At 39.1% G+C, this 18,707-nt stretch overlaps 1 protein-coding gene across 4 annotated transcripts in view; it reads right to left on the bottom strand.

Annotated features, from left to right (window-relative positions):
• Positions 1–370: 370 nt before the first annotated feature.
• Positions 371–18,707, bottom strand: part of MYBL1 (MYB proto-oncogene like 1) — a 37,404-nt gene continuing 19,067 nt past the window's right edge. For 2 of the 4 annotated variants that reach the window (XM_025210249.1, XM_025210250.1), the window contains exons 9-16: positions 15,355–15,588; positions 14,202–14,567; positions 13,575–13,717; positions 13,088–13,202; positions 10,156–10,272; positions 9,942–10,058; positions 5,190–5,369; positions 371–3,001 (exon numbers count right to left, since the gene is read on the bottom strand). In XM_025210249.1, the coding sequence (XP_025066034.1) occupies positions 2,873–3,001; positions 5,190–5,369; positions 9,942–10,058; positions 10,156–10,272; positions 13,088–13,202; positions 13,575–13,717; positions 14,202–14,567; positions 15,355–15,588 (1,401 nt within the window). In that variant the 3' untranslated portion in view covers positions 371–2,872. The remainder of the gene's footprint in view (positions 3,002–5,189; positions 5,370–9,941; positions 10,059–10,155; positions 10,273–13,087; positions 13,203–13,574; positions 13,718–14,201; positions 14,568–15,354; positions 15,589–18,707) is intronic. The other 2 variants (XM_006028818.3, XM_006028820.3) reach the window with 2 other exon arrangements.

The raw sequence follows: 18,707 nt of genomic DNA, 5'->3' as shown, positions 1-18,707 counted from the left end.
TTCCCTACCCCAACTGCATCTCAGAAATTAAGGCTAAGCTTAAGTAGCTAAGCTTAGAAATCAGAAATCAAGTAGCTAAGCTTTAAAAAACAAAAACACTCACTGCAACAAACAGTTTTCTTACAAAAGTTAAAAGGAAAGCTAAAATTTAAGTTACCCAAAGCCACAACCAGTACACATTTGCTATGACAGTTCCACAGTAAAGTTATTCAGACAAGACATGTTTTCCCTTTTCCCACTGACTGTTGTCAAATTATTTCAGCACCTACATACTTTTAGTCTAAAATTGGCCAATTAGAATATTTATAATAAAAGGAACATATTGGCCTTACTTCTCACATAAATAAGAGGCTTTTTTGATAAGCTGGTACATAGATGCTTTATTTCTGATGTTAATATGGGTCTGTACTGTACGCAAGATTCATACATGAAACAAAGTTTGTAGTAAAACAAAAAACTAAGCTTAATCAAGGCATTTGTTGTATATCTTGTCAAAACCTTAAAACAAAAAACGGAGTATTATACATGTATTCAGTTTTCATGCATGTTTGGCTGCTACATGTACAATCTACTTATAAACTGAAAAAAATGCAAATGCACACAACATTCAAAAGATAATAAAAAGATGCCTGACATGTCAAAGAGTAAAACCTTCTTGCTAAAGCAACAAAGAAGCAGTTAACTAGAAGATTCAACCCAATACCAACTCAAAATTAATACTACTTATCATAAATCTATTTTTAACCATGGTATTGGCAGCTTTGGTGCAACAATTTCTACTAAAAAAGTCCATGGAAAAATCCAGCTCCTGGCATGAAAGGATTGTAATAGCTATTTAATCCTTTATGAATTCACTTTGTACTGCAAGTAGCATTTTGCTTGTGAAATCTATTGCTAATTATAAATACAACAAGACCACCACTGCCAAGGAATTCTAGTTGGCTCCTCCTAATTTGACAAGAATGAGGAATAATCCTGGCACAAAAAGGATTTTCAGATTTTTATTTTACAGGATTTTCTGCTGAAGTGTTTATTTGATTTGAAAATTGCTGAAAGTTTGTAATGCCAACAGCAGCTAGGCATTTAAATTCTCATTTAAAATGGGAATGTGGAAGCCCTGAACTGTTTTTAAAAAGTATTCCAATAACCACGCAAATTACTTTTCTTGTACCACACACCAGATGTTAAACTTTTGGAGTTAAAAACCATTTTCTATCATTTTTGGTATTGCCTGGTAGGATTTTTGCTACATCCTGCATAGCAATGGTTGATCTCATTAACCAGAGAACCAAACATCATTTTTCTTTTGTAATTTTACATACAGTGCATATGATGCTCGCTCTTCCCATCTCTCATAGCAGCAAGCCGATTCTGCTATTATCTATAGCAGCACACCCGGGAGTGGAGAGGAAGAGAGTGTCTGAATTATAAATAGCTACAACTACAGTGTACAATTCTATTTACCTGTCAGTATTTGTTGATAGCACACCATTATAAATCTGCAAGAAGTTAACTACATAAAACATCTACCACAAAAGCAAACAAGACATTCCTTCAAAACAAAACAAAAAAAAAGGAAAAAACCGTAAGTGCAAATACCTAAAATAGGCAACTGAAGCAACTGTTGTAACCTGTAAAAGTTTAAATAAGGACAAAGATTTTCATAAATAAAAGAATGCTGACTTCACAAGTTTAGTGTATATATGGTCAAACTTCTAAGTGCAGATAAGACTGTTTTAAGAATCAAGGTGCCAAGTTTTTTTAAAAACATGTAATAAAATGAATTCATTTCTAGTTTATGTATAAGGACCCAAACACTGGGTCACATACTAGGTCTCAAGTTCCCAGTCTAAATATATTAATTAAAACAAGTTATTGGAATCACTGTATAGTACAGGCATACTGTATAACTACCTGTAGACCAACATGATTTAAAAGTTATATAGTGCAATCCTTAAGTAGATGCAACAAAGTACAGATTTGTATGCTTTGTAGTATGTAATTTTGCTGCTATTCTATACTTCAAAAGTTAAAACTTGTCCTTTACCATTTTTACTGTTATAACAGGAAACAACATTGGCTTCTAGACAACCTGCATATACATAAATATCTATTAAGCTTTAAAAAGGAAAATAAATTATAAACACATGTTCCTTTCCAATTTACAAAAGTTTCCCTGTTCCTACCTACTGTACAATACATTCAACAATGGTCTCAGTTTCTGAGACTGAAGAAAATACTGATGCTTTACACTAATGTGAAACTTCATTCACCCTTTTCCTACTTATTTCTAGTACCATTTTCAAATAAATAGTTAACACTGTAGTTAAATTTCATAGTTTGTGCAGCATACCAACAACTAGTAGTGCAACTTTCTATCCTTCCTTCAGGCACCTTTGCGTTGTGTTTCTTTTATATGCTAGAATATTTGCTACAGAAGCAACTGAACACTTAAGCAAAAGCACATTCATAGAGTCACATGTTGTTCATCCAAAAAAGAAATGGTAAGGACCTGTAAACGTACCCTACATCAAAAATGCACTAATAGGAAAGTAGAAATTTAAGTCATTAAGAATAAATATGAAAAATTAAGATAAAAGTGTATGTTGACATTCACTGCAATGTTCTTTACTGTTTTTACATTTTTGTTTTTTGAAATATTAAAAAAATTCTTTGCAGAATTGCTTATGCTATCCCTTACTTGAAAAGGGCCAAACCTTTGTGTCTGCCCTTTGTCACTTGAAAGAGACTTAAGATTTCCTTTTGAAGTCTCTCTCAAACTAAAGACTTCATTTACATGTATTTCGCTCAAATCTCCTTCAGTATAGAGTTCATTTCACGAGGAAAGAAAGGCCATCAGTTTCAGAGATCATCACAATATTAGAGCCCTTGAAGTGCTACTGGTAGCTGTATATGTGCTCAAATATCTTCTTGCTTGCTCAGTCATGATAAGTTGATCTTCTGTTTTTCCATAAACAACAGCTTCCCATTCACAATTTGACTGTATTAAAAAAACAAGGTGTTTTTTTTTTAAATAGTCAATATGAAATATTTAAGAAAACAGTAATTAGGATTGTATTAAAATCAGTTACATATTCACTTTTAAAAGAGTATGTATAATCAAATTCAAGTCAGGGCCACATTTATTCTCCAGTACTCTGTATGCAAGTTCTGGGATAGAGCTTACCATTTTTATACCTGTAGTGTATATGTGCTAGATTCAAAGTTTTGGGGCAACAGAAAACAAGTAGCAAGAAGTATTATTGAATACATTTGCTTCAATAAAGTTTGACTAATACTAAATTCAATGGAATTCCCATTTATCACACTCAGTTCAAGTTTCAGCAGGCAGTAGAATGCAGTATTCACATATATCTGGAGAAGCAAGGAAAGTGAAGGCATTTGAAACCTGAAAAGGATGAGGAATACAGTACTTTTATAGAACAGAGCTTGAAAATTGTAAAGGAAGGGACTGAAGATATAATCTGGGTCCGAGGCAGTGGTGGTGTGCTATCAATACTGAAGTGAAGAATGAAGGAATAACCAGCCCTGCCCTTCCCACGGAAAAAAGCCCCCCAAAAATAAAAAATTCCAAATACTATGAATATGTTCAAGGAGTCACGAGGTAAATCCATAGCATGCATGACCAGCGTGCCATCTCAGCAAGACAGTAGTAAGCACTGAGGAGCGGGTCAGGGCCTGAACTCCACTACAAAACACAATTAAGTGCCCAAGCTCAGGGTTGGATTAAGGCACTTTGCAATTCACTGCCATGAACCAATACAGCTTGCCATCTAAGGAGGGAAGTAGTGGTGACCCTTTACACAGCTAAAAGGGCACTGGTTAGAGCAGTCAACAGATATGCGAAACCTGCTTTCCTACATTCCAGGACAGAAGGCTATATATAGTCATATTACTGGGCTAAAGCATTCTGAGTTGGGTATCTAAACATGCTTGTTGAAGCTGTTCTATTTCACACACACTAAAAATCCAAAGGGAAGGACCCTAAAACAATAATTTTCAACCTTTTTTCATTTGCAGACATCTAAAAAGTTTGAATGGAGGTGTGGACCCCTTTGAATTGTAAGTGTGGGTATTCACATACTTTTGATTGATCATAGTCATCTTTCACGGACTCCTTAAACATAGAGCTCTTCAATGCAGACCAGATTGAAAACCACCACTCTAGAACAGTGGTTCTCAACCTCATGAGACTCAAGACGGCCTTCTGAAAATGCCAGCTTTTAGCACTCACTTATTTTTGACTATGGAAAAGCAATAGCTTTTATTAGACCAACTAAACAGTTGCAAAATAAAAGATATTGCCTCTACCCAATGTTTTGTCTGCCTATGCCCTTAGACCAACATGGCTACACTCAACATCCCTGAAACAGTATAGGTGTTTGCACATTCAACAGTGCTAATATTGAACTGCATTCCACAGCATCCATAAAATGATCTCACACCACCCTGGTTGAGAACCACTGCTCTAGAAAGTAGTAGTTAAGATAGTCAGTAGGTTACTGTTTCTAGTTCCTCTCAAAAAAGCAAGCAATTTAGACCTGGCTGTCCCACATCCTAATAGCCTAACCATAGGGCTACTGGGAGGTAGTTAGACATGTCAGTCTGATATCAGGTAGAAGGCAAGGTAAGAGTGCACCTTATGGATTAACTGAATCAGAGATGAGCCATCTCTAATTCAGTTAGTCATGGGGCTATTGAGAAAGAAAGCACTACCACCACCACCTTTTCCTGGCTATACTTTAAGGTCTGAGCATGCCTAAAAAATTTGATGCTTGGCACTCAGGTCCATTTCTGTACACATCTAACAACAAAAGTTTGTAACTGGAGCCTGGACTTTAGGAGCCAGCAGCCACATCTAGGTTTTGTAAATGCCAGTGGCATTTTAGGCACATAAATCTGACATACGTTCCCTTTGTGAATCCAGCCCCAAAGTGTTTTAATTCTACCAACTAAACTGTAAAATATCAGAAGTTAATATTAAGTTAAAAGTTTTCGAATTTAGAGATGGAATAATTTTCAAAGGGCAAGTTAACAACTTGAAAAACAGGGAAGATGGAAATATAGAAATATAGATCCAAATTAAATAATGGTGGCAAATATATATTATTAGACTACATTATGATTTAAATTTAAGTTAACAAAACAAAAATATCTTGAATCCAGACCTGAAGAGACTTTTCCATTTTGATATTTTTTGAAGTGCAAGCATTCAATTTCTTTTTAATTACTGCATTCACTTTGTTTGCTGAGCTTGTATCCTGCTTCTCTGGCGTCAAATTACATCTGTTGTCATGTATTTCCAACAATGGTATCATTAATAAAGATGTAGTAAAGGCATTTTCTGACTAATGTAAAAAAAAAGACAAAAGGAATGGGGTAGAGGAATAACAGTTAATATTCTGTAAAAAAAATAATCTTTAACTGTTACAAAGAAGACTGGACAACAAAAGCAACTACATAGTTGAGAGAATCAAATGAGTCCAAGATATTTGGGGAAAATATATACATATTTCTTAATCCAGCATATTATACACTAGGATCACAGGAAAATAGGACTGGAATTGACCTCTTGAGGCCATCCAGCCCAGACAGCCACTCAAGGCAGGATCATCTCTGACTAAACCATTCAGAAGGCAGGGCAGTGTGTGGAACCTTACAGACTACCTTGTTCAGAGAGTCAAATGTCTGTCTAACCTGCTCTTGAAAGTTTCCAGGGATGGAGATTCCATAACTTTACTAGATAGTGGCTAAACAGTGCAACAGGCCGAGTCAAAAAGCTCTTCCTAATCTCCAATCCAAATTTCCTCTGCTGCACCTTCAGGCCATTGTTCTTAGTCTTGTCCCTAGTTATGGATCCACCTTACAGTACTTTCATCTAGTCTGCATGTCATTAATTAGTAAAGGAAATAATAGAGTAAATGTCATGGGGGACAATGTCAAAAGCCTTGCATAAAATCAAGGCACATCATATCCACTATTCATTCACATGTCACCTTATTAAAGAAGGAAATAAAGTTGGTAAGGCATGACTTGCTCCTATTGGCTGTTCCGTATTACCTTGTTCTCTTCCAGGTGCTTCAAAACAGATTCCTTGCTGACCCATTCCATAATTGTTCCAAGTAGCAAGGTCAGACTGTCTGCTCTGTAATTCCTTGGATGCTCCTTCTTACCTTTCTTAAAGAGATCCCTTCAAGTGCAAACTGGGACCTCACCCATCCTCCATGAGTTCTTAAAAGTTGACAGCCAATGGCTTTGAAATTACCTCTGCCAATTGTTTCAGTACTTGAGGGTGTAATCCATCCAGCCCTACTGACTTAAAAACATCTAGCTTCTCTAAGTAATCCCCAGCCTGTTCTTCCACTGCTCTATGCCATTTCCCTTCTTCCCTATCTTTCCTACCAACTGCACTTGTCACTTACCAGTTTACTTTATTTGTGAAGGCTGAAGTTAAAAAAAAATGCATTAAATACTTCAACATTCTCTGCATCATCACCAACTAGACTGCCTTCTGCATTCCATACGGGACCTACATTTTTTTTGATCTTCATCTTATTTCTGACATGCTTGTAGAATTCCCTTTACTAGAACTACAATCTGATAAAAAATGAGTTGGTAAAAATTACTTACTAGCACTAATAGCATGCGCCCATTCCCACCTGGAACAATGCCTCCTTTTTTAATAAAACCACGCCATGACTTCAGTTACATTTTCTTTAAAAAAAATGGGATCTATAAAGCTAATTGATAAATTGTGCCATAACTAGAAACAGTTATAGAATACAAGTCCTGTCCACATTGACCGTTATACTCCAAGGGTGCCTATACATGTGCTCTGATGCATTCTAATTAGAATGCATCAAAGCAGACTTGAATAACCAAGTCTGCTGGACCATTCGAATAAGAATACTCAAGCGTGCCTCACCATCATCTATATTAAGCATCCTGCATTTCAAAATGGCCACAGAGGCACTTTAGATAAAATTTGAATGAGCTTTAAAGTGCCCCTGTAGCCATTTTGAAACAAAGAATGTTTAATACATGTGATGCTGCAGCATTTTAATTAGAGCAGCTGTCTAAGAGCCACGCTAATAAAAATGTGCCCCCACCATCCCAGAGCATGTGTATAGACACCCTAAAAAGACTAATACTAAACAATACGATTAAACTCACTTCTTTGAGTGGAGTTTTTTCAGAAAGACACTAGACTTACAGAACCAAACAAAAACTCTGCATTTTTCCTCCACTGTGGACCCTCTGTACACTTTCCAAAACATGATTTCCACCCCCCCAACGACATACCAAAATACACTTGGGCTGTTCTACATGGTAGCAGCAGCAGGACAGCATGCTTAGAAGAATTTTAAGGCACCCCAAGGTGTTGCAGCACCCGGGTTGAGAATCACTGGTCTAGACTCACAGAGGCACCTCAGATAGGTCTAAGGTACAAGGCAACTGCTTGCAGAAATATATCACCTTAGTTCAGGGGTGAGCAATTAATTTTGGCTGGAGGACCACTTAATGAATTTTGGTGAGCCATCGAGGGCCGTATCGGTAGCCCAGCCCCTTGACAGCTGCCCCACCCCCTGGTTGCCACACTGGGACCAAAAGTTCTGCCCCCTAACCCCTGACCTTTGCCAGCACAAGTCCTTCCTCTTGCCCCCTGGAAATACCCCTTTTGGCAGGGGAGGGTTGCCATCTTGGAACCAGAAAAAACCAAGTCATACTCTAAAAGTCCAATACCTACCATAGTTTAATTTTATTATAAAAAATATATTTGTCATGATTTGTGTTTGTGTACTGTATATAGAGAGCATTGAATAACAACTCAAAAATGAAGTCTCACTCTTGTATACTGTGTGTGAATGGCAAAGTGTGGGGGGGGGGGTGCGTGCATGGTGGGGTGTGCGTGTGTGTATAGTAGGGTGTGGGCAGGGTGGCCGTGCATTGTGGGGGATTCCATTATGGGGCAGGGTGTGGGTATGTGAGGTTTGTGGGGTGTGAGGGAGGGCATGGGGACCCCCCCTCACACATGGATCCCAGCCTCTGCACGTGCTGGCACCCTGTGGCACATGGCTCCAGCCAGCACTGTGCATGGGGGCAAGAACCTCAGCCAGCCCAGGCTGCCTATTGCGGGAGGTCCGCATGGCACGCCTGCAGTTCCCACACACACACGCAGCACTGAAGGAAGCCCCACGCTGAAGCTGGTTGCCTCCCCCCCCCACCGCAGAAGTCCCAAGACTCCATGGGGAAGCAGGGGCCAGGACTCCCCTCCACTTCTGGCCAAGTTCTAACACCTGTGAAGACTCTGCTGATCCACTGCATCCAGTAGTACAGACCCTGCATCCCCTGCAGGGTCAAGCCCCTAATACATGAAATATTGTGCCATATTTTTAAAGTTTGACCTCAAAAGTTACAACATTTCCCCCTCATTCTTATACAGAAGAAAAATGAACCTTTACCTTCAGAGTTTTTAGTACAGGTTCATTGACTAAACATATTTTATTTACAGTTTAATAGATTATACTAAATTTATACCTTAAGCCATGCTGTATTCAATTCAAATTGCATTTTAAGCTGGGGGGGGGGGGGTTGGGGGGGTGTCATTTGTTTTTTTTACAGGAAAACAATTATAATGTTTTTAAAAATTGGATTTTTAAATTGTTTTATTGAAGTAATCTTTTTTTAAAATCTACTCTGGAACAGAAACACCCTTGGGTGCCTGGTACCTGGTGGCATCAGCAACATCCAATTTGAATACTGAGGCTCCATATTCAATTCCTGGTTAGAGGTAGTCAACTAAGAATGCAAATCACAAAAAAAAAAAACAAAAAAAAACAAAAAAAAAAGCCAAGCAGGGAACCACTTAAGTTAGTTCACAGGTTATACAAAGACTTTTGTGCCTTAAGCTCTACACCTCTTATGGAATTAGACTCCTGAACTCCATCCTGGAGTTGGACACAAACTGGAACTGAAACTCTGGCTACCCCACTGCTAGTTAAGTGCCCTAGCCTCTACACTGGAGGGTCACCCATTCTTTCTGATTCAAAGAACATTTAAGAATTCTATCCGAAGTGGAACAGTTTTACCAAAAAGGACTGAAATATATTCAGAGTGTTCTGAGGTGGGGCTCTTTGGGGCTAGGGCATAGCATCTTGGAAGTAGATATAGATTCAAATCCCCCAGTCAGAGAAAGGATCTGAACTCAGTTAAGTGTTATAAACTTTGAGCTACTACATAAAAGGGAACCTGCATCACCCACCATTAGGTGCTATAATGTTCATGGGGCTAGATATCCAGGCATCATGTTTTTATCAGTCCCTGCAAGTATAATAGTGTGCAAACACCTATTCCATATATTCCAAAAGGAGCTTCAGCATGTAATGGGGTAGAGCAGCTCAGCAGCATCAGGATATGCACATGTACAGCAAGAGAAATTTAAGCACTCACAGGGCTTTACCAGTAGACAGTTAAGCACTGAGAAAGGTTTAGGACCTGCAGGCTTAAGTAGAGGAGTGTTACAGATGAATACGTCCAAGTATTAAGAACCTAAACAGAGCATTTCAATGCACAAGTCTCCCTTCTGAATCTAGCCACAACATACCACCTGGATCTCAAAAGGCATTTCAACAACCCAGTGACAGCGACCTGCTTTAGCTGTGGCAGGTTACAGTGTTCTGTCTCTGGGCAATACACCTTGTAGTTGTGTGACATGGTTGACTGTCCACTTTTAGGAATAAGTTAGAGAAAGACTTGTATGATGATTTGGACAGAGATGATCCTACTCAAGCAGGGGGTCAACTAAGTAACCTCCAGAGGTCCCTTCCAGCCCTACTTTTCTATGATTTTATAGTTGATAAAAAAAATAAATGGAGCATTTGTTTCTTTTTATTACAATTTCTCTGAGCTGTACTATTTACCGGTAGACCAACCTGCACATCCAAACCATTATCTTCTGTGAAGAGTTGGGCACCAAGTTCTTCTTTTTCCCATGGATCCAAGACCAATGATTTTCTGACTTTCTTACTAGAAGTGTGCTTTTTTTTTTTTTTTTTTAAAATAAAGAAAAAAATTGAAGTTACTATAAAAGTTGCCATTTTCCTATCTACACTACAGTAGTTACTGCAACATTACCTCTTGCTTGCAGGTTTTATAGACAGAGTCATCTTCCTCCTTGAGGAATATGTCTGTTCCAGTTTCCTCTTTTAAAACTTCTCTGATATCTTCTTCCAAGAAGGCAAGTGGTTGCGACTAATTTTAAGTTAACATGGGGAGGAATATAAGAACACAAAACAGAAAAATCAGTTACTAGTTCACCACATAAGCTATATTCATTTAGACTACTACAGACAGTATTATATATTTTATGGGAGGTGAAAAATCTAAGGGAATTACGAACAATTTAGCATGTACCCAATTACTGCAGTTCATCTTTTGAAGGCAGAACCAATTTTAGAATATCATATTACTCCACAATGTTTTTTTTAGCTATATGCAATTAAATGTAAAGTAAAGCAAGATAACTCCAAAGAGGCACCTTTCATATCAACTACAAAGTCAGTCATGGTGCCTTTGGTTAAAACTTACTTTCTTCCAGCCAGATCATATTATTTGGTAACACAAACTATTGTAATGTTGCCTTCAAAACTATTTTCAATTGGATGCATAAATTATTGGACATGCATGCAATTTTGTTTACTATTTCCCAGTACAAACTACACCCAGATGACTGGGATGATGCACCTAAAAAAACAAACAAACCATCATGCTACAAATATAAGATTGCTGTAAGGAAGGAATTTGTATAGATGCCTTGACAGTATAAAAGACCCTAGTCGACATAAAACAAAGCACAATTTCATATAACCTTAAACAGATGCCCCATTCGCATACCAACAAGAAGAAAATTCCACTTAATGCCAGAATTTCACTTTTTAACTAAATCAGATATCAATATCAAAAAAGTACCAAGCTATTTTTTGTTTGGTGAGAGACAATCTACAGTGAGGGTAACAAGCGTGGTGCTTAATCTAGCGCAAAACCTTAGCTACCTTCTCTGTTTGCAAGAGGAAAAACAGTCAGTCAACATAACTAGACTGCAAAGAGGGTCACAATAGGAAAGTGAAAGTTTACTTAAGTCAAATTGTTCCTGTGCATTAGCATACAAGAAGGCAAAACAATAAGAGCAGCAGAAATAATTCATTTAAAATAATTGTATGAAACTATGAATAGTCACAGCAGCAAAGAGAAACCACCCACAACCAGAAGAATCAAAAGCAACCACAAAGCCCTATGCAGAAATGTGGGTCGATCTCAAACTCCGAGTGTTTAGAAGCTCTTAGGTTAGTTTAAAAGACAGACAGACCAACCGACCAACCTAAAGATGAAAGACACTGCATGTCTACATATAAAGAATAGCATTGGGAGCAAAGTACAAGGACCAAATTCTAATCTAATCTAATTCATAATCTAAGGACTAAATACAAGCAACATGAGGGCTGAACTCCTACAGACTTGATGTTGTACCACTTTACATAAGGGCTTGTTTTCAAGGTAGAAATGTAACGGTCTCCTAAAATACTGAAGACACCTACATGCATGTATACTACCCCCAAAGGTTCATTTGTTATGAGACCATCTAATTGGAAGAAAAACACCTGTTTACCCCCTGCCTAGAAAAGGGGTTTGGTTCTAAAACAAAAAAACCCAAAGCATTATAATAAAATATTTTAGATTGTGCTATTACCACAGGCTTAATTCAAAAGATATTACTTAGTGAGAGTTCTCTGTTTTCATAGATTTCATAGACATTAAGGCTAGAAGGAACCTCGTCAGATCATCGGATCCAGCCCCTGCCCAAGGGGCAGGAAGTCAGCTAGGGTTAAAGGATCCCAACAAGATAGGCATGCAAATGTTTCTTGAAGATGTCCAGAGTAGGTGCTTGCACCACTTCTGGAGGCAGCCTGTTCTAGGCCTTGGGGGCTCAGACAGTAAAGAATTTTTTCCTTATAGCTAGCCTAAAACGGCCTTGCAAGAGTTTGTGACCATTGGACCTTGTCATCCCCGGGAGTGCTCTGGTGAACACGCGTTCCCCCAGATCCTGATGCACACCCCTTAGGCTACCACTAAGTCATTCCTGAGCCTGCGCTTCTCCAGGCTGAAGAGTCCCAGGGCTCACACCCTCTCTTCATAAGGCCTGTTCTCTCTTGCCCTCTGATCATGCGCGTTGCTCTTCTCTGGACTCTTTCAAGTTTCTCCACGTCCTTCCTGAATTATGGAGCCCAGAACTGGATGCAGTACTCCAGCTGGCCTCACCAAGGCCGAGTACAGCAGAAGGATGACATTTTGGGTCTCTCTCGAGATGCATCAGTAGATGCAAGCCAGAGTTTTGTTTGCTTTGCCTGCTGCGGTATTGCATTGGTGGCTCATGTTCATCTTGTGGTCAATCATGACCCCCAAGTCTCTTTCAGTCATGGTGCTAACGGGTGTAGCACTGCTGAGCCTATAAGTGTGATGCAGGTTTTTATTCCCAAGATGGAGCACATTGCATTTCTCCATATTCAATGCCATCAGGTTTTCATCCACCCACCCTGCAAGTCTATCAAGGTTAGCCTAGATCACCAACCTATCCTCAAGTGTGGATACACTTCCCCAAAGTTTGGTGTCATCAGCAAATTTAGCCAGTCTGCTTTTGACACCAGTGTCCAGATAGTTTTCAAGTAATATCAGAACAGAGGGAAAAAAATTTAAATCCTCAGTCAAAGAATATGGACTGAATGAATATGGGAACTAAGCCTCATAGGGTGGTACAACCAACACGAGTACAGAAATTGGTCAGGCAGAATGAGGAAGCTGGCACCATTGCTGCTTCACACTATATTAAATTCTGGAGATAGAGAAGATTATTCCAGCTCCATTTATTGAGCTAGCATCTTTCAACAGTACTAAAAACTCACTACTATGTTGGTACTAAGGCTCACTTTGAACTCAGTATTTTGTAAATTAAGACAGCATTTATACTGAGGGGAAATAAAACAAAACTAAAAAACCAATGAATGTCACATACCACAATTTTGAGGGGGCCATATTTTTTCTCCTGAGCAGCTAAAGCATTCTTAAAAGGAGTTGGAGTTCTTGGTGTAGTACCCAGCAGAGACCTTCTAATTGTTGGAGTTCTAAAACTAAGCAAGCAGAGAAAGATGTACACATTAACTGTTAGTGTTGCTAAACCAAAGTTACATGATAAATCTGAAAATTAATTGTATTAGACGAGCATTTTTGAAAAGCTTCAGATTTTGACTGCATATCTGTACTGTATATTGAATAAACAAGGAAGTAATGAGCTATACCAGGCATTAAACCAAGTATATCTAGATTAATTTAAATTTAGTACAGTGTTAAAAAGGTAGCGATTTAAAGGATATAATTTTGTTAGTTAAATCAAAAAGAAAAAAGGCCAACTTATGTTTGCATACAAAAACACATTAAACACAGCTATACAGTTTCAAAATCTTGCTTTTATTTCAACATCACAGCCTTAAATATAAACTTACCCTGCATTTTCTTTCTGATCTTTCGGTGTCATTTCCTTGTGGAGAGGAGTTGTGATAAGGACCTTCTGTCCACAAATTGGAGTGGATGTAAATGCAGGATTTTCAAGGTTGAACTGTTCATTTCCAGAGCATGTATTGAAAAACTAAATAAAGATAAAAAATATCCAGTAAATTAATTTACCGTAGTCTCCTATGCTGTTGCTCAAAATAGCAACTAATAGTTTTATATGTGATTTATCTAATAGTTTGGTTTTTAAATTGCACTCTACACTCCTATGACCTAAAGTGTGGTCATTTTACTACTGGCACTTGAACTCGTTATGCTCTAGAGCCATGGCTACGTCCAAATCACCACATTTTATGGAAAGAAAGGTGTAGTTTAACCACCTTGTACTATGGTGATAGTCAGTCCAAGAAATCAACAAGTTTTCCAATCTTCAAAAATCTATTTCTTCCATTTTAAAGGGTTAACAGGTCTTAAAAAAATATGATAAAAGAGGTTTCCTAATGCACTCAACTAAGCCAACATGTAATTTATCTTCTCAATCCTGACTTCTGAAGTTACAGTCAAAGAAAAACAAAACACCACACACAATGCAATACAATGCACAGCAAAATGGGTATTACCTGTGATGGGGAAAAGGGTAGTGTTTTCACTGGTGTTTGTTTTAGTGCAGCACTGACAGCATCATTAAAAAAGCCATCATTCATTTCATTCACTGGCGACTGTCCAACTCTTAATCTTTTTTTCTTCCTTAGGATTGTAGGAGGAGTGCTGAACTTGGCTATAGTAGGAGGTGGAGAAAGAATCGCCTCTTCTCCACTGCTACTATTATTTTTTTTCCCATCAAACATAACACTAACATTGAACTGGCACTCTGTTGCCCCTTCATTGTGCTGAATCCGCATTAATTTTACTGGAGCAGGCTTAACAGGGGAGGTAGCAGCTTCTGAAAGGTCAAAGCTGGTAACATCACTCCAAGCTACTGGATCCTAAGGGATAAGGATAGAAGACATTCAGACAGGAAAGAGGCTCACATCTGCTTTAAATTTTGAATTACATAAAAATGATCCCAAAAAAACGAACAAAAAACAAATGAAAAAAAAACAAAACCAAAAAACCCCCAGTAATTTTAGGATCTAAAAGTTGCATTCATAACATTTCAGGTCAGCAAGTTTCTCTCGATATGAGATTACATGGTACACAAGACTTTTAAACCATTCATAATTCACTGGAAGAATTCACACTGTTGTTTGGTATAACTTTTCAAACAAACAAACAAACAAACAAACAAACAAGATGTAAAGCCTTCATTTATACTTCATTCTCTACCTGTCCCCACATTCACCTTATATTTTTTTAATATACATTACAGGTCAGGATAGAAGCAGTATGATACAGCTGATACTGCTTTCTTGGTTCTAATGACCAAATATAAGTCTGGTATTGAAATCCAAGTTGCACATTTACATTTTATAGCAGGGCTTATAGTTTAAAAGCATTATATTCTGGATAAATTATTTTCCCTATATGTATAGGGAAAATCCTAGAATTTTAGACAAAGATCGATAGAGAGCTAGATAGAGCTTTAAACGCATGACAGCTAACAAAGCAAGGGCTCAATCCGAGTGAAACCATAATTAACAAGAAGTATATAAAGTAATTTAAATTCATTCTATGTACTTGGCACTTTAACTGGTAATTCACAACATTTAATATTCAACATTACATCTTTATTGAAAAAAAGAGAAGCAAATGTTCACACATATCCAGACTTACAGATTCAATAAGCTCTAGTGTTTCTGCAAATTCTGGAATAGTCTGTAAAGAAGACAACACTGCATTTGCCTCCACAGCCAAGTACTTGGTTGGTGAATTCTGCTGAAGGGAAGCACCCTGGGCTTCATCCATGCTATAAAACTCGCCTGTTTGCTCCCCAAGGCTATTTAGAGTATTAGAGACACTGTCTTCCATGACGAAGCTTCCAGACCAACTGGACAGACTTGCAGTTTGCTAGAAGTATAAAGAAACGTATCAATCATTTATTGAAGTTGGATATAAATCTGAAATTGCATGTTGCTAATAAAAGTTTCATAAAACTCACTTATGGACAGATTGTTTTGGATCCAACTAATGCTAACATTCATTTATTATTCTCTAGTGCAGGTACCCTGCAATCATTTTCTTCATGTCAGTAATCTCTACCTTCTCCCACTAAAAGTACCTTTGGCATTAGGTCATTATATCTTGTTATTTCACACACATTTTTTCTCTTATAAGATGTATTCCTTTATCTTCTAAAGATTCATAAATTAAAAACGTTATGCACAGTTCATTATAGCCTGTATTCAAAGGTAAGCAGTTATGTATTTCCCCTACTCCTGAGCAAATGTACCAAATTATCTGCATGTTTCAAAAGATAAATTCAGATTAAAAACAGGTCTAGTCACCCTAGCAGCAAGATCAAATTTATGAGTATAGGTTAGTAAGAAGTGAAATACATTATTGTTAAACTATTTTGCTGCATTACTTACAGTGCAAGCAGTAGATTTTCACTTTTGTTTATAGTCTCCTTGACTACCAGCTTCTTATGCAGCAGCAAAACATTGCAACGTTTACACAGAAATGAGAAACTGATCAGATGAGTTCCATCTAGTACAGTATCTGACAGTGCCCAGAAACAAAGGTTTCAGAAGAACCCTACATTATGCAGCTAATCAGTTCTTACTCTCCCTGCCTCCTCCTCCCTTTCCCCCAGCTACCCAAGTATCCTGATGTATAAGAGAACACCTAAAACCCTGAAGCATGCAATTTATTCATGGGTGAAGCTTTAGAAGAGGTGTAACAGGATAGTCTTGATATCAATATTAGTAATCAACTCTTTTTTGGAAATATGCCAAGTTCCTGGATTCAACTTTCTGGGTCAACTTCCATGGTGCAGTTAAATGTTGCACTCATTTTGTTTTTAATTTGCAGCTTTTTCACTTCCACCAGACAATCCCTAGGGGTGGAAAGAGATATTGCCTTTTGTCACTTTTTTTCATTTTGTGCCACCTTAAAAATGTTTGCTTGGTCTTTGTGCCACCATGAAGATGTCTACATCCCTTGACATGCCACAAAGGTGATACAAATTTGTGCCACTATTTAGCAGTGAATGTCTGTTTACTTTAAGATGGGAGAAAACCAGAAGCCCAAAGCTGCCCACACTCTCCAGCTGCCCCAGGAAGGTGTTCTGGGGGTTTGAGAGGCCTAGGAATTCCCAGGCAGGATCAGGGCCCTTAAGCCCTGGGAGCACCTGCTCAACCTACCCTGCTTAACAGGAAGTGCCCCAGAGATCCTGGGAGAGCATACTGGTAAGTGGGGAAAGTCAGGCAGGAGCTCCCTGATCCTACACAGGAATTCATAAGGTTTGCAAGACAAGGCTCCTCAAGACCCAGAAAAACATGTTGCCCACTGTCCTGCAGAGCAATGGGCAAACTCTTCTGTGCTGGCACAGCTGATATGCTTCAATTAGTGATGTCCATTTCTAGCCCTTTTCATACAAAAGAGAAGTTCCTGTTCTTCCTTTGCTGATTTAGGTGGGAGTTAACAGCATATAAAAGATATCACCAATGACCTGGAATACAAAGTCATAGTGAACTGCATATAAGAATTCATGAATCTTTACAAGATATAAGAATGCTCCTTGTAAGGGAATGCTGAGTAAATAGTATGTAACTGAAATACTGTAACTCAGACTTTCATCATGTCCCATTCCCCCTTCTGCTTTCTAAAGTAAACAATCCTCATCTTTTCAGAACAGCATTTTCCAGGCCTTGGATTATTTTCACCGCTTTTCTCCAAACCTCTTCTGCAATATCATTTTTAAAATGGAGACACCAGTGCTGGGTTAGTTTACTCCATTTCTTACTCATTATAACTTTGTGCAGCTGTGGTCAAAAGGGCAGGCATCAAGCATAGGTTTACAAAAAGCAGTCGCTTGCTAGAATTATTTCTTGATACTATAATTTAGAATTTTACAGGGTAAACACAGATTCCTTTGCACTTATCAGAACTCATTTGCAATAGTGTTTCTTACATATCCAGGTTCTTTGCGGTCCTGCCCATATCTGAAATTCCTTCTGCGGTCCTGCCTATAGGCACCAAGTACGTGGGGGCCCAAGGCCCCCCCCCCCTCAGGAAGAGGGTAGGGTGATCACCTGTCCCTAATTGGGTGGTACAATCACAAAATGGGAACATCAAGTCCCCGTCCCAGGCTGCATGACTCCAGGACATCATTTGTCCCGGATTCTCAGTATCATGCAGGTATCTGGGTTTTACATACACTGTGGAAAAATGTAGGAAACGGCAGGTTTCCCCTTGCAGGCTGGCAGAGTTTCAGCCTGCAAGGGGCTGCAGGGAGGAGAGGACGACGACATGCATGGGTGTGCATGTACACATTGCCAGGAATACAGCCTCAGGCAGTGGTGGAGAGCAGCTCTCCCAGCTTCCTGCAGGTACGTCTATGAAGAGGGGAGGCACATTGAGGCCCCCACAGTGAGAGGGGGAGTGAAGTAGGGGCTGGATCTGTGGGTGCTGCCCAGCCAAGGCAGTGCATGGGAGCCAGGGCAGGGAGCAGGACAGAGCCATGGGCGACTTGTCCAGGGGTGGGAGAGGCAGCTCCCTGCCACAGCAGCACTCCTGGGGAGGGCACCATGCCCTCCAAATCTGTACACAGGACAGGGACAGATTCAGGTTGCCAGCTGCGGCTTTGGGGATCCCCTCCCTGCTGTCCTCCCCCCAGAAGCCTCATGCCAGCTAAGCCACCATGGCAAGGCACCCCCTACCTGCCCAGTAGCAGCAAGGGAAACATTGCAAAGTTGTGTCCCTCACTGCTGCTGGGCAGGCAGGGGGCACCTCACCATGGCAGCACAGAGTTCCTGGGGGGAGGGCATGGACTCTGCTCAGCTCTGCTTCATCTATGCTGCATGGGGGACAGCCAACATCTTAGGCTTGCTCCTCCACCTGGCAAAAAATAAGAGTTGGCACCTATGGTCCTGCCTAACCTAAGTCCATGAACACACACTACATTTCGAGTGCTATAGATGCTACAGCACTTTGAAACACTACAAATATATAGCACTAGAGCAGCA

The sequence above is a fragment of the Alligator sinensis genome, unplaced genomic scaffold (genome assembly GCF_000455745.1).
Source record: "Alligator sinensis unplaced genomic scaffold, ASM45574v1 scaffold1102_1, whole genome shotgun sequence".
NCBI classification, from domain to species: Eukaryota; Metazoa; Chordata; order Crocodylia; family Alligatoridae; genus Alligator; species Alligator sinensis.
Note: the sequence above shows the minus strand (reverse complement) of the source record. Positions and strands in the feature narration are given on the sequence as shown.